This window comes from Onychostoma macrolepis, chromosome 06 (genome assembly GCF_012432095.1).
Source record: "Onychostoma macrolepis isolate SWU-2019 chromosome 06, ASM1243209v1, whole genome shotgun sequence".
NCBI lineage: Eukaryota > Metazoa > Chordata > Actinopteri > Cypriniformes > Cyprinidae > Onychostoma > Onychostoma macrolepis.
Window position 1 is genome coordinate 10,350,723 of NC_081160.1, and position 17,487 is coordinate 10,368,209.

General features: G+C 36.4%; 1 protein-coding gene across 4 annotated transcripts in view; it reads right to left on the reverse strand.

The window, feature by feature from the left end:
• agap1 (ArfGAP with GTPase domain, ankyrin repeat and PH domain 1) overlaps positions 1-17,487 on the reverse strand; it is a 179,676-nt gene that overhangs the window by 128,744 nt on the left and 33,445 nt on the right. The window contains exon 1 of one of the 4 annotated variants that reach the window (XM_058780220.1): positions 1,108-3,793. The exons of 2 other annotated variants lie outside the window; for them this stretch is intronic. In XM_058780220.1, coding sequence (XP_058636203.1) covers positions 1,108-2,371 — 1,264 coding nt within the window. In that variant the 5' untranslated portion in view covers positions 2,372-3,793. Of the gene's footprint in view, positions 1-1,107; positions 3,794-17,487 lie in introns of those variants that run through there. One more of the 4 variants, XM_058780221.1, reaches the window with a different exon arrangement.

Below are 17,487 nucleotides of genomic sequence, written 5' to 3' on the forward strand. Positions count from 1 at the left end.
AATAATAAAACTTTAACATTTCTTATATTTCCTGACAAATGTACCAAAATGTGATATTACAGTTTCATTACACTGTCTTACAAATCTTGAGCATGCATCACAATAATTTTATTTTGACTGAATTATTTCAGTTTTTAACAACAATAATAATAATAAAAAAAAAAAAAAAAGTATGTTGTTATTTTAAAGGCTTATATACCTAACATTACTCTAATCAGTCAACTTGGTACCAAGTAAATATTCTACAGATAAAATAATGTGCAGTAGTGTGAGTACAGTGACGATATAAAAGTCAATTATTTCATTTTGGAAAAAAAATACATATATTGTCTCTATAATATGACTTAATTACGGAGTAAATTTATCTTTCAAGATTAAACTGCATTGCTGTGATTATAATTTAGTAAGGAGGATCCTTGCAAGAGGATTATCATGCTAAGAGATCAAAAATTTAAAAAACCCGGTCTAAAAGGCATGTTTCACACACAGAGGCAATCTGTCTTTCATGAGGGTCTGCTGACCTCACAGTCAGTAGATAGTGTGTGGTAATTCATTCAAATCTCTATGATACTCTACACAGTATCTACAGCAGCTCTGCATTACCATATTAGTGACAGTAGAGGGTGGTGGCCTTAACAGATGACCTGCTGTCCACCAGCAACACTGACAATAGATCCAAAACAAGAGGTGAAAAAGGCGTATGTGTAAATAGTGCAATCCACTTATATTAACTCTAAACTTCCAAAAGAAAACACCAGTGGGAGAAACTGTCACTCTGACATTGTGCATTGCCAGCAAAATACATAAAGCAGGCTAACAGAACGGATACAGTACCTAATGAGGGTTTTACATTCAAGGTTCAAGAATGTAAACACTCACCGTTGCAAACAAGGCTGCCAGCTCTCAGAGTAAGCTGCAGGCACGCAGCATAATGAAACACAAACACAGGCGGACTGCAAAGTGGGAACTAAACATCACCTTCCTGTCCAAAACAAACATGCATCCTCTAACCCCCGCTCTAAGTCCAGAATAGCAAACAGAGCATCCTCCTACCTTATAACATGTCTACATGACGCCAAAAAATAGTGCAAAGATAACAGCTATTACCGTCCGGTTGGCATCCGTTAACACTTTCGGTGCTGGACTGCGAGTAGATCATTTCTGATCTCCGCTGACTTCCCAGTAGGCCATTCTTCCGGAGAGCCCGGTTGCTGGGACTGCTAAGCGGCGTGGACGTCCCATCTCGCTTTGAGAAGATACCACTGAAGAACCGAATGAGTTTACGTTCCTGCCCGCTGGAACGGGAGCCTGTCCCTCTAATAAAACCCTCCTTGTCCATCAAAGACTTATCCGACAGCTTGAGCAGATCACTGTTGTCCAGCGTTCGATTCTTGCCCTTCATCCTCTCCCTGCGGCCCAGTTCAGTCACAGAGTCAGTTTTGCTTAGGACCTCACCCACATCCAAGGTGTTTCGCTTTTCAGTGGACTCAGACTCTGTGAAAGCCATGTTTTGCAGAACCACGCCAGCTTGGGCTTGACTGTTCTCTCCATCGCGGCCAATGCAGCCCGAGCTGCTGTGATGCTTCTCCTTGGAAAGCGCCCGTATGCGGATCAACTCTCCACCTGTCCAGTGGCGAAAGCTGAAACTTCGCCGCAGCAGGCTCGGGTGCCTCTTTGCTGGAGGGGTTTCAGGTGCTGGTTTGGGTGACTTCCCATTCCCTTTAGCCAGCAAAGAAGAGATGCAGCTCTCTTTGGCCGTCCTGCCACCCTTGGGTTCCTCAGAGGTCTCATCTGACCATGTACTGACCGGCTCCTCTGTGCTCCGAGAAGTCTTGAGGATTTTCTTTCGAATGCCTGTGTTTTCTCCATTAGCAGCAGCTGTGCTGCAGATTTCTCCACGCTCAGCGTCACGTTTCAATCTGTCACTTTCAGCTACATCTTCTGCCTTTTTGTGCACTAGTGTCCCATTTTCAATGACCTTGCTCTGTCCATTCTCTGGCAGGATGAACGATTCATTTAATTCCTTGTCTTTGTGTAAATGCTGTGCCCGCCTTGAGATTTTCAACCTGCCCAATTCTAGATGTCCAGTACTGAATGTCCTGAAGTTCCTCATGTATGAGTGTGAAGAAAAGTCGTCGGTCTCGTCCTCCACTTCTTTCAGTTCTTCCAGCGGAGAGCTGCGCTGAGCGTCAGCGGCTCCCTCCCGCCGGTACGCGCTCACTTTAGGGTTCTCCAGCCGCCGGTGCGCTGAGCCTCCGCCATCCTGCAGAGTTTCCTTTTTCACTAGAGTCAAAGATATCCTGTATACGGTTTTTCTTTGTGGCGTACCCCGCTCCATCCTTACCGGGTAATTACCATCAAGTAAGTACATTCTTCAGAAACCAAATCCAAGAAGTCAAATATGTTCCAAGCGTGATTTCACCCACAGCTGGTGATTTCCAGAGCACATAATAATATTAATAAATATAATAATAAACAATCTCAGTTTAAAATCAAAATCCAAGTTGATTTTCCTTTGCTGTGCCGGTCCGTTTTTGAGACTGTCATTTGACTATTTGCGCTTTCTAAAAATCCTGAAAGAGCCCCATCAAGTCGCCTATACGTCTAGTGCAAAGCCCGTCCACATACTCACACAACATTTGTCTGAAAAGTAAAGTCCGGCTTCAAATTCCTGTTTCCCGCAGCGAGGCTTGTCTGTCTGGGGGGGGGATGTTATTGCAACACTGTCCTCCTAAAGCAGAAGAGTGTGGTCTTCCCTATTGTGCCCTGCATCCCCCGCCGCGCAGCCAGCTTGCTCCTTTGCACCGTACAGGGCGAGCCTTTGATTCCCGCCGCTGTGCGTTCCTACTCTCATTCAAATGCACCGTGCAAGACCCAAAGCCTCGCTGTATTCAAAACGAAAGTCCCGGGAAACGAGACGGACAGCCGCAAGAGCTACGGATCCATACCCGTCTCTCTCCTCTATCTGCCCCGTGTGCTCCGTATACACACAAATCATCCAGTCAGAGCCGAAGAAAAACCCGGAACGGATTCTCCAAGACGCGTTTTAAACCAGTGCTGTTACATGCGACTTGCATCATTTATTCAGATTCTCATACGCGAAATATGCAATAAATCAATGCACGCATTAATCGAGAACTCATCTAACGCCATTATTTGTATCGTTACCTATATAAATGTTTACTATTGGTGCCTGAGAGAAATATCAAACGCAGGTTGTACTTGTGAAGGTAAACTCCTGTGCGCATAAATAGGATATTAAGCAATAAACCTATGCTGTGGCACAAAAGTTGTGCTTTAAATAAATGTAACTGCAATGCAAGCGTGTGTATTTGCTTAGGTGTGTCAAGAAGATAAACACTGAGTATTAGTTTGAAGTGAATCTAGGCCTACTCCGCTGGATGATCCACTCCGGGACATCGCATTATCCAGCGGACGCGCTGGGGTGGGCTTTCCACGTCTCTGTCCATCAAAACCTTTAAACCCACCCGGGCTCACAGAGAGGAGAGAGAAGAAACACGCTACAATCCACTAAGTACTTTGTTTGCGCATATGTAATCTTTTAAACTGTGTATATTCATGAATAGCCAACTGTCAGCTAATAGTTTGTTTTATTGATGCTTTAGCACTTAAGAAAAAAAGCATCACCGTGTGTGAAAAGGCTTTCACTGAATGAGATTCAGGTCAAACATTTACATTAGGTTTATTTAATTTATTAGTTATTAATATTACGATTATTTTTAAAATAGGCCTAGTTCACTGCACTTTTGTATAGGCTACTAAAAAAAAAAAAATCTACATTTCTCTCAATGCCACAGGCACGTGCAGAAGGGGGGGCATTGGGGGCTCGAGCCCCTGCCCTTTTTCAAAATTATTCAAAAGTGCCCCTCTCGGACAAATAGCAATGATATTGTGGTAAATAAAACAAAATGCATTTGAATTCTAATTAACATGACAATTTGTACAAAACAGTAACTAATCGCTCAAAAGTCGGAAAATTCCTGTTTATTTTTACATATCTGTCAATCTGGGGCGTTGCTATGGGTTGCGTGAGTTTTGCTCGACTGATATTCCACAGTCTGTTCGGAAACCGAGGCTCTCGAACCATGGTTCTTTCAGTGAGTGCCTATGGGTCGACGGAAGGAAAAAAACTAAATATTTTAAACATTTTTCATCAATAATCAAAGCTAGTGTGTCGATTTAAGTAAAAATCCACATATTATATATTTTAGAATATTACATAATTCATCAATGCCCGTTTAATACACCAACCAATCATGATCTGGCACAAGAAGTTCAAATTTCATTGGACAATATGTGAAGTGGAGCGGTTATTTTCTGTTCTTATTAATAAATCGGTTGAAAATGACATGGGACAGACGAGCTTATTTGTGGAGCGATCTGGATCTGCGGTTTGTCGCATTTTATAAATCAAATTACATCGCTGGGAAAATGTATGCTAAAATCACTGCACAAAACCGTGCAGCGCTAAAAGTCGCAATAATGTTAATCAGTAGGCTATTCAATTCACTTATATTTATGTATGATATACACCGTTTACTATTTGATGAAACTATCATAGTTATTTAAGCCCAAGTGCCACCTACAGGCATGTTATGCGAAGTGTAGGCTGGCGAAATGGTGACGTGAAAGGACTTTATTATATTACAATTTTTGATAATTATGCAGCATTATGAAAGTGTCTTATGCTCATCAAGCCTGTATTTATTTGATCAAAAATACAGAAAAAAACTGTAGCCTAATATTGTGATTTATTATTACAATTTAAAAGAATGTTTTTCTATTTTAATATACATTTATACTATTTTAATAAAATATCATTTATTTCTGTAATCAAAGCTGAATTTTCAGCATCATGGTCCTTCAGAAATCATTCTAATATGCTGATTTATTATCAATGTTGGAAACAGTTGTGCTGCTTAATTTTTTATTGGAATCGGTGATACTTAAAAAGTTAAATAAATAAAAAGTTTAAAAGAACAGCATTTATTCAAATTAGTTTTTTTCTAACAATGTCAATCTTTAATCACTGTTTCTATCAATTTAACAAATCCTTGCTGAGTAAAAACTAATTTCTTTAAAAAATAAAATAAAATACTGACCTCAAGCTTTTGAATGGTATATAGGCTATATTGTTACAAAAGTTATATTTTAAATAAAAGCCGTTCTTATTTAACTTTTTATTCATCAAATAATCCTGAAAAAAGTCTCACAACATTGCTAATAAATCAGCATTGCATAAAATGCATTAAGTAAAGAAGTAAAATTTTGATCAAATAAATGCAGGCTTGATGACTATAAGTGACTTCTTGCAAAAAATATAAAATAGTAATGTATCCAATCTTTTGACCTATAATTTTTTTTCCCCTCATATTGCCCCTTTTTTACATTTGAGCCCCTGCCCCTGAGGAACTCTCTGCACGTCCCTGATGCCATAGTATACGACGTGACAGTATTTAACAGCCTAGTATGGACTAATTTCATAAGCAGTCAGAACACACTTGGGGTCGAGCACAGCACTTTCATCTGCCCTCCGGCCACCTCTCCATCTCCCCCTTCTCTCTGTAAGGAGGGAGGTGTGGGTGTTGAAGATTACCCCTCTTATCATGCCGCTCAAATCCCTGTCTTCCTTTCGCCTTCAACTGCAGCCTGACATTTGTGGGATCGTTACGAAGATTTGGGCGGATTAGAAAAGGCTAATTAGGATCCGTTCTGTACAGCTCTTCTCAGCATCACCTCTCCCCTGCCCTCCCCCCAACTCACCAGTGGAGCCCCACCTGCCCCTGTGAAGCTCCCATCTACTCCAGCAAGCTTCATCTACTGCTCTCCAATCCAAAGACCTCAGTTCGCTTATCTCAATAATTCAAGATACAGATACATGTTGGGAAACCTGTTTTGTGAAACCATTAGAGTTTTAACATTATTCCCATGAATATTTTCAATTTCAAAAAATATTTATTGGCATGACTGTTTTACATACGATATTCCAAAGAATCAAAACAAATCGGCTTTGTGGATCTCTTGCACACGTAGCATTTTTGAGTTTTAAAAAAAAAGTGCTAAGTTCTTTGTAATTTTCATACCATTTTTAACTAAAGTTTCAATTTATATGACCCCAAAAAACGAGGAGTATCTATAAAGCAAGAAGTAATAACATTTATTAAAAAAAAACTAAATGGGTCCTTTCAATGAAATTCATTTTGTTCCTCTGCTTTTTTTTTTTTTTTTTTCCCCATTCATGTTTGTTACCCATATGATTTTAAATTTAGTGAACAATATTTTCTCAAATATTAAGTAGTGACACACTTAAATATATTAATATTTAAGCAGTGAAAAAGTTGTTAAAAATCTAAAAAACAACAAAAAAAGGATTGCCAGAAATATGTCAAAACACTTGTCTTTTCAAAAATATTGTTATTGTAATAAGACATTTTTCTTCATTAAGCTATCACATTTGTATCATGCTGATATTTTTTTACTTCATGACCCACAAAAAATATTGAAAATTTAAAACAGAAATTAAAAACTTGATCCATAATAGAAGATATGTATGCAAGTCTCTTTTTTTTTTTAATTCCACAGGACTAAAAAAAAAGAATAATAATTGATTTAGGTCATAGATTCAAACACCAAATGTGTTCCAGTTTCTTCAATTCTGCTCTGATTGTAGAGCTTCAAACCTCTTCACCAGCGACACTAAAGAAAATCAGTTTAGGCAAATTATCCACCTCTGTACACGACGTTGTCCAACTTCAAACATGCCTCGTCCTTTCATCACAGCCACAGGACTGTCATAAAGAGACGCACGCTACACGCTCTTGAAGCACCACATCGCCCTTCACGTGTTCTATCATCAATGTGACTGCATGACTTCATATCTCCTGAATACTTTAACACAAAGAATGGAATATAAAGCAGGCACACCCCACGTTACATATGAAATATAAAACAGAGAGCCTGCACAGAGGTAATGGCGAGAGCATCAAGAATGTTTCCATGTTCCTCCATATCACATTAATCTTTCTGCATATTTTTGCATGCAGCTGAATAAAAATGACGTTGGAGTACAGTTATTTTGAACGGCATGTGGCACCGCTGGGCGACCTGGGAGCCTGACTGATTGCAGAAAAATTCTCCAGTGTAAGATTTCCCACTGCATGCCATGAAATGAAAGCACTATAGTTACAAACACTGAGAATTTGCCTAATGTGTCTTCAAAACATACAAATGTTCTCCCAAACTTTTGGAGAAAAGGCTCATGCCATGCATAATTCAATTCGACATTTTATACAGATTTAAAGATGAATTCACAAACTGTACTATTCAAAAAATATCAAATTTAGAGCACTAGAAAAAAAAGAGCTGTATATCTATTTCAAAGTGAACACTGTCTGGAATATTCCGGACCTGTCTTTGCTTCGTCCTTTTTTATTCATGGCCAAGAAAGACACAGGAATCTGATAATTGCAGGCCAGACCGTGAAAGCTGCTTTAGTGAAATGATGTTTCAAGAGCCCTGGTCTGAAGAGAATGTACCGTGTGAGGAACCACCTGTCTTCTCAGCAGGCCAAAAGAGCCCACACTGATTTAGTGTGCTTTGTAAGTGCCTTGGACTACCAATATACACTTCAAAAATCATTCTCACACATTTTACCATAAACCAAACCAGAATTATTTGTATAGTAAAAACCATGAAGAGAATAAATGTGTGAGATTTTAATTTAGGACGCATGTTAAAACTTATAAATGTTACCGATACGATAAGCCAATAATTATTTTCAGTTTCTGGTCAATAACCAATACATGGTCAATATTAAAAACCTACACTATTTTAATAAATAAAAGAATTTTAAAAACACAAAATTTAGGCATCACGACATTACAATAAAAGATGCATGAAAAATGAAAATGTATTATGATTATTTGCCAAAGAATACAAATGTTATATTAAATGAGTGAGGTTTTTATAGATTAACGTAGTGAACATTAGATGATGCCAAAGATATTTCCATTCAAATGTTTGGGGTCAATTTTGTCCAGTACAATCAGTAATATTGTGAAATCGTACTGCAATTTAAAATAACTGCTTTCTATTGTAATATATTTTAAAATGCAAATTATTTCTGTGATGACAAGGCAGAATATTCAGCATCCATTACTCCAGTCCTTTTGTCACATTATCCTATAAAAATCATTCTATAGTGATTTGATGCACAAGAAACATTTTGAATTTCTAATTTCTAATAGCACTGCTTAACATTAATATGCAAATATGTGATTTTTATTTTTTTTTTTAAAGGATTATTTGATGCACAAAAAGTTCTAAAATTATTCCGACTGCACTGGTAGTAATCTAAATATAAAAATAGGTTAAATTACATATTTATTTAAACATGCAATATCAGCCTATATAAGTTAAAATAAAATAAAAATCTAAAACCTCCTGATAACCCTAAAAACACCCCTAATTTAAACTACAAATTAATCATTAAGAAGCATAGGACAGTCAGAAAGGCAAATAGTTTTGAACATTTTTGTATATTTTGACACTGCAGAAGCAATTTAACAAGAGGTCCATAAAACAAAGTACAATCAATAAAACACCACAGCAGAATTAATAAATTCACTGTCATGACACTTCAGGAATGCAGTATGACAGACACCCAGTCCCAACTTAACCTACTCAAGGAAGGCTCAGGCCAGAGAGAAGGTGGACAGACAGAGAGAAAATAAAGAGAAATAGAGAGAAGGAGCAGTGAGGGATGTACAGTAGAAACATGCTGACTTTAGCAGGTGTTCTCTGGCCCATTTGCTGCACTTGGAAGGGTTGGCAAGACTCACGGGGGAGAGACTTTCATCTGAGATAAAAGGCTAAGGGGGGGAAAAAAAAGCCTGTTGGTCCAGTGGCAGGGTGTCGACAGGCCCCGTGATTGGCGGGTTTCATCACTCCTGCACCATGTAAGATCCCTGATATGGACCACAGAGCTTCACAGGTGCAGCCTGCACAGAATCTCTGATCCGTTTTTCCGAGGGAAAAACCACCACAGCTCTCAATAGGAATGAGTGAGAGAACAAGGATCTGGTCCATGTCTTCATCACTGTTTTACCTGACATCAAGAATCCAGCTGGCAGGTTGAAAGAAAGACAGTGAGATATCACTCATTACTGTTCTCATACAAACCACTAACTAACACAAAGCTCCTCTATTGTTACACAAGTGAATTCTGGTTAAGAACAGAACCTGAGTGACAGATTTACCTTTGGAACAGAGGAAACAGAAACTCTAAAAAGTAATGATGATCAGGCACTTTTCCCCATTCAGCTCTTTATAGACCAAACCAGTGCAAACCTGAATTTGATTGTCTTTACATGATATGATCATGTCAGCCCATAATGTATTCTATAACCATCCTGTAACGGAACAGGTTTCTAATTGTAATGAAACAATAAAACAAGTGCAAAAATAAGCGTGTTCGCTATTTAAACACAAGAAAATGACTTTTATCCCTCAAACATTTTTCTAGTGAACTTAAGTTACCTCTGCAATAAATGTTTTTTAATTTTTAATATTTTTAATTGTTACTAATTTAATATTTAATTTTGATTCATTTTTATATTTTATTAATATTTGTTTCATTTGTTAATAGGAAACGATACTTATAAAAGTGCTGTCAAAGTTAGAGCGCTAACGCCTACAATTAATTTTTCCAGTTTAACGGCGTTAAAAATATTTACCTCACTCACAACTGGTGCTTGTTTCTCTTTTTTCTTGACAAGAATTGTGTCAGATATGCGTCACGTTTAGCAGTGGCAGGTCTTAAAGAAATAGCAGCCAAAAAACCTAATAACCCAGCTGCTGTGATGTCTGTTAATCAAAGAACAAAAGAAAAAAAGAGAAAAAAGAAAAATAAATAAATCAATAACTTTTGTAGCTTTAAGGATTCATCTATTTTTAATTTAGAATTTAGTGTTTGATAACTTCATTCAATTTCTGTATATTGCTGAAGGGCACAGGTAAGCTAAATATGACATATTATAATGGGTTTATTTGAAGATTGTTTTAAAGTTCAATTAAATTAGAAGTTGTTATTTTTTAAAGTCTAATAAATGTTAAAATTGATAGCTCTCATTTATACTGTAATGTTGAATGGCTATAATCAATGGTTAAATATTAGGAGGAAAAAATCTATTTCATAAAAACATCAGTATTGGTATCAGTGATACTCGCCTTCAGTCATAAAAAAAAATACAACTGAACAAATATTTAAAAAAAATATATATACTGTCTTTATGTTGTTTGTACATTCATTTGAAGATTGCATGTGAAGTGTGATTAATTAGTTACATTGTTTTTATATCAATTGACAGCACTAAATTATACATAATATGAATAGTGTTAAATAATATAAACATAAATAAAATAGTTATTTGTGTGTAAATAAGTATGTTTTAAATAAATAAATATGTTTTTGCATAAGTAGTATATAAAAGTATAATATTAAATACAAATAAAGTCCAAATGCATTTATTATTTAAATTAAAAGGTTTACAAATTAAATGAAATTTTACCTCTGCAATAAAGATCCACAATTTTTAATAAATACATAAATATTTGTTAATAGGGAACATATGTATTATACCTAATACTATATAATTTAAATTAATCTAATAAATATTATACAATAAAATATATAATATTAAAATAAATATATAAAAAGGTAATTACATTAACAAATTACCTGGTTACAGACTGTGAATCCAGACTCCAAAAAAAATAAAATAATTAATAAATAAAATAAAATAAAATAAAATAATATAATATAATATAATATAATATAATATAATATAATATAATATAATATAATTATTTTCTTTTTGTTTAAGGTAAGTCAACTGTCAACTGAAATCCTTGTAGGTTTACACCACCTGCTGGCACAGTGAGGAAGCCTTGGACAAAACTGTGTAATGTAATGTAATGTGTGTCATGACATGATTACACTAGTATTTTTATTCTATAAAAAGCAGAAAGAAAGTACCCAGCGTTCACTGGCTGCGGCTTAGATATTTGCTATGGAAAAACAAACAAAATGTGTCAGTGTAGCTGTATATTTTTGCAATAAGAGCTAATAAAGAGGTAATTCCATACAAAACAAGACCTCCACTGCCCCACTTTCAGACTGAGTTAAGAAGACTACCAGTCCTATAGAAACTTTATGTGTAAAAACAACACATGTCTGTCATATGATGGTCACATAGGCCACATTTCCTGAGGGCAGATTTTACTTCCAGACCTTTCATCAACCTTGACACTACAGCTCAGAAACTTAAACAAAATGGCGCTGAGCGATTCTATGTTAGCGCTTTTGCAGGTCACTGCTAAAATGGAGATCAGAAAACTAGCAAAGCCAAAAGGGAATTGACACTGCAGTGGAATATAAAAGACACTCTCATGCTCTTTCTACGTTCAAAAACGCACCCTCAGTTGCAGCTTCCCTCCTACGCATCGACACACACTCTCACACACTCTCCGCATTGCATTAAATATGAATCGCAGCCCTGCAACACAGGAAAAATGCTTGGCTTTTCTGTGTCAGCTTGTGTAAAACCGTTCAAAAACTTTAAATGGTGCTTGTTTAGACATTAAAAGACAGTTATGAAGGCACCAACAGAGCTGTGATGGAGCTGATGTGGGGATGCTGGGATAGAGGTGTTTGAACACTGAATAAGGTGCATTTGAGCAGCTCTCACTCTCTCTTTGATGAGAAGAGAGATTGAAAGAGCGAAGCACCACGCTGCCTTTCATCCCCCCCCATGAGGCGGTGGAAAATGGGTCAGTTAGCAGAGAGTACAGACCCCTGCTGGATCACACACACACACAGGCATATGGGCACAAATGTAGATACATACACAAAAGCACAAACTTAAAAAATATATAAAGGGACTAAGATTCATGCAAAGCCTAGCTAAGCTATAAATAGTCAAAGAACAGATGAGAACATGATACTAAACTAAAAGATACTATTTACTGTGGAAGTATTAGATAATGCTTATGACGGATAATATTAAAACAGGGAAACCAGATAACATTGAGCACAGGAAAAGTAGGTGGTAACAAAGAAATAGCATAACGTTAAACATATAGGAACATATGAACAATCAGATAATTTGACAAGAACAGCAGATATAACTAACAATCCCACAATGTTGCATATAGATTTGCTCAAATATTTAGACATAGGGAGACAGGACATCGATTCATTAGATAAAATTCTCAAAGAAATAACATTTAATGACACATTTTAGTCTAAAATTGTCTCATTACGGTCATTACACAACAAAATTTCATCAATAAGATATTTGTCTGTCCGCACTGAACATGCTGTGTAGATCAATCATAAATCACAACCAATAAGAAAACTCAGTGTGCACAAGTTTTCAGTATTATTTTAGTATTTTATTTTTTATTAATTATTTACACAATTAATTTTGAAGCTTTTCATCATTTTATTTCTGCTTTCAAATAATGAAGATATTTTTAATAATTAAAAATAACAGTGCTCTGTTTGCACATTCATATTTCTGTAATACTTCATCTAACAGCAATTCTTGTTAACTTACATAAAATCACACAATCTCTCTGCAGAGATTGTAATCAAATAAACAACAAAATGAAAGGTTGTTTATTATGTTTTATTACAAAAATTCTGAATAACATGGCAGAGACAGCGTTTATAGTTGCTTACGATGCCAGACAAGAATACATATTGACTTTACTAAACAGTTTTAGTATTTTAATTTAGATTAGGGTTTGATTATTTTAACAATAATAATATTAAATTATTGATTATAAAAATACAAACATATTACTTATAATTTATTTTAAAAATTATTTATTAATTATACTTCAAAAATACTTATTAAAATTACATTTATAAATACTCTTAAGTCACCCTGTGGACCCCTGGAAAACTGCTGAGGCTCTCTAGACTGCTTGATTTAAAAAAAACATACAAACAAATCAATAAAATCTCTCTTACCTTTGAGGATCACAACAAGGAAATCAATGTGACATGAAAGAGAAAGAAAAACATTCATTAGTAACAGTCTGTGATTTCTATACTACATTATACTGTGAACAAAACATTCACAAAGCAACTTTAAGACACCACTTTCTTGCTACGCCAGGTTAAAGGTCAAACTAGGGCTTAATATAGTGATCGAATGTGTTTGCCCCTGTTTAAACAGCTTTAAGGTCATCTCAAGGGCTTCAGCCTAGCATTTGAGTCATGTTGTTACATACCAGCATTAATTATGCATGAGCCATGTAGATTCAGTGTGGCATTTAGCACACACATTACATATTCATGAGCAGGTGGAGCGAGGGCTGGAGTTCAGAGGCCAAGTTTACATATCCACACCCTCGCACACTTCTGCCTGAGAGCAAGAGTGCATATTACAGCGCATGATCTGATCCTTCTCTGCTTATCCAGCAAGTAGAATCAGTGTAAATGTACTATATATACGCATTCCAAATGCGTCTGTAATCTTATCAGAACTGCACAGCCGCAATGCCAACCAAAGTGGGACAGGAACAGTATGCCATTTCCTATCAGACTGGCAGTACAAGCAGCAGCTGAGCCAAGACCCCCTGGGCATCCCTGCAGTGCTCCTGCCTTCATCCAGCCTTAATCACCCTTCACAGATCACACCATATGCTCATTCTCTCTCAAGCTGCCTTCCAACAACAACCTGCCTAAAAAAAACCATCCTGAACTCACTCACGGTTCACATTCAACCTCAACTGTACACTGCCAAAATACTGACTCAGCTCTCAGGGTCTAGAAATAGCATCTTGTGCAAGTTTACAGATATAAAGAAGATATGGTATAAGGAAGGCAATCGGCCTAATAACTAAAGGGCTGCAGAATTAATAAAAATAAAATGGAAAGTGCAATATGACCTTGTGCAATTATTAAGGGCAGTTTACACCAAAATTCTATGTATTATAACATTTTAATTTGAAAAAAGGCCTGTTCACACCAAGAACGATAACTATAAAGATAACCAGTGGACGATATTGTCTGTTTATTCTAAGCACACGCTCGTCTCGCCGAGCTCGTTACAGCAGAATGGATTCTGATTGGGTGTCAATGTTTGTATCGTTCGTCAGCAGGAAAAAAATCATTCCGAAAGTGATTCCAACGATATTGTTTCTCTTTGCCTTTATCGTTATAGCTGTGGTGTGGACTCTGCTATTCTTTAATATTGAGAACGATTTTTAGAACTATATCTTTATACACTGTTTAAAAAAAAAAAAAAGTTCAGTAGATTGAGTTTGCTCAACTTATTTTTGTGGGAGATTCTCAAATTTTAGTTGTATAAACTTAAAACGACAAGTTGAGAAAACTCAGAAATCTGCTGAAGCTGGTTGCCTTAAAATTTTAAATAGGCTCAACTTTTTTTTTTTTTACAGTGTAGTTATCTTTATAGTTATCGTCCTTGGAGTGAACAGGCCTTAAATGGGTGTTAATACAGTTGTTTAGACCAAAACTACGACTTTGTGGCGTTCAAACAAACTCTTTTGCTAAGCAACAGTGATATATATATATTATATATAAGTTTTAGGCATATTATTCAATATAAGATTTAAACTGTTTATTATATTGCAGTTCAAATGCATAGTATAAATCATATAGTTTTGCTCTAAATTTTCTTTTTTTTAAATTATTGTAAAAAACAAAAAATTAAATAAATAAAACTCAAAACAATCTAAATCGGTGGGTAAAGTGCTACAGAAGCCATCCTGGCCTAGCGATGGAGAGGAAGTGGGGATGATAAAGTGATGTAGGAAGCAGGATTACGTTTCTTGATGTGACCGCATGCAATTTAAAGAGGATTTGGCCAGCTGTACAACACTGACATTGAGCATAAGATTTACACCAGATAACCTGAGCTACAGCCCAAAACCCTGACAAGAAACCATGATGAGGATCTGATGTTGAATGACCTCCTTCTAGGAATGGAATTAATATGTAAAACTAAACTGAAATCACTTAAATTACATTGAATAATCAAATGACATTACAATAAAAGTATTAACACTATCTGTATTATTTGCGTTAGAACACTCATGTCAGTAAGGGTGATCCAGTGTGGACAAAAGCTCCTCCGTCCAGCCTGCTGCAGGTCACTCAATATGCTGATGCCATCTAGCTGTCGCTACGCAACACAGCTCAGAGTCACAGATGTTAGGATCAAAAGCAAAGCATCAATTCATCTCCTTTAAGTCCGTCTGGACACCAGTTGCCCAACTTCCTTCTGTCAACAGATAGATGGCGAGCATTACCAATCTAGCAATAACGTTTCAAATTCAGGCTTGTGTATAAATATGGAAAAATGTCTTTTTGAATGAGTTTGAAGCCTATAATTACGCTGCGTCCTGCGGCATTGCTGCTTATTCCATCTGAAAACGTCAACATTACGGAGAAAACAACTTGCTTCATAGCATTTTTGAGATGGCAAAACAACAGTTTTAACTAAACCTCTTGGGTATTGTTATTAACTCCGTCTAACTCTACAGAACATTGCATAACAATGAAGCAAAGATTTCGATGAACAGTGTAATTTTCAGTAAACTGTGCTCATAAAGTGGTACAATTAATGGGATATTATTCTTATTTGGACTAGAATGAAGTGACAAATGGGAAAAACAGGATCAAATAAAGGGACTAAACTGTAAATAACAACAAATTGTCCTTACACCTTGAATGCAAATACATCTTAATCGTCATTTTCATTTTAAATATAATTTTCAAGTTAAAGTACTTTTTTAATAAATAAAATTTTTGAGGTGGTTGACCTCCCCTGATATTTGACTAACTGAGCTAACCTTGTAATGTCTGATATGTTATTCATTTTAGTGTTTCATTTTCAATAGTTCAATCAGCAATATTTATTTAAAGATTTGGGGGAAAACCTAACACACTCTTTATATATTATCACTCTGTATATCCTTGTGTCAGTAGTATAAAAGCCCTCTCATTATCGTTTAACCGTATTTTAAAATATTTTACAAAAAAATTTACAGATCCTGACTTGACGTACATTAGAAAAGAATGTCAGGAAAAATGGGGGGAATCCGAAGGCAGGATTGGTTAATAATGTCTTAAAGGCAGGGTTAGTGAAGGGTCAGTAGGCTGATGATATGAATCAGGTGTGTTATATTACAAAGACATCTAAAATTTGGTAAACACTGGTCTAAATTACTCCGTGTGAAAAGTGGAGACTCCCATTCTTTTTGTACAAAAGTCAACAGTGTTGGCTATGAAACTGCAGTTGAACGACGCGTTCAAGATACGAGACAGCACACAAACAAAAAACATGGAGGGAAGAGAGAGGCAGCGAGAGGAAGTGCTTGGTGTTCAGAAAAACAGGACATTAAGTTGGCTGAACTCCATCAGATTCCTTTAGAACACAGGAAGCCTTTCAAGATGTCAGCAATGCTAGTTGGCAGCAGAGTTTTCCTCAAAATATATCTATAAATCACATTAAATGAAACAATATAGAACAAAAAGGATATTTTTAGACAGACCGATCTCCACCTCGTCTCCTGTACACCAAACACAAGGAGCTGTTCATACAGAAGCGTACCAAAAAAAATGGTGCAACCAAATTAAGAACAGAGTTACAAACTAGTAGTCACTAGTTACTAGAGTCAATTTCATGTCTCAATTTGAGAAAGACCTTACAAATGGCTGGTGCAGCCCTTTCCTCCGGTGTCCGTGTGTGCTCCATTATATAAATACAGAAAGAGGAAGTCACAGTATCAGTTATTTAGCTTATAAAGACTTTAAAAGGAAATGTCTTGGACATGTCTCAAAGAAATTCTTATCTCAAAAAGTCCTTTTCACATTCTTTTAGGAAAAAAACTGCAAAAATACAATGACATCCACTGTGTTAAGACCCTTCCACATCAGCGGTCACGGAAGCCTAACACCCACAGAGCGTAAATGCTTTATTGAAGTGACTTCCATTCTCATCAAGTAGCTGTCAGTCTCCCACGAAATGAAGTCTCAGAATTCCACCACTGCCTCCTACATAAACACACCCAAAAAACGGGATGACGGGAGTACCTGACACATGCAGTGGTGTGTTTGCTATATAAGACAGCTGGAGAAAGAACAAGGGATGGTAAGGGGAAGAACGGTAGGAGAGACTTAGAGGGCAAGGAAGGGTAGAAGTGTCAGATATTCTATTTGTCAGAGAGAGAGAAAGAATGTAATAAAGCAGAGGAGCTGTCAGTGAGAGGAAGAACAGCATCCTATGTAAACGCACACACACACACACACACACACACACACATACATACATACTCCTGCCCTGGAGACATCATTAGAGGCCTAGGAGAGACAATATTATCATTCACCGTGTGAGTGTGCGACTTCAAGAATTGAACTGAATTTCTGTC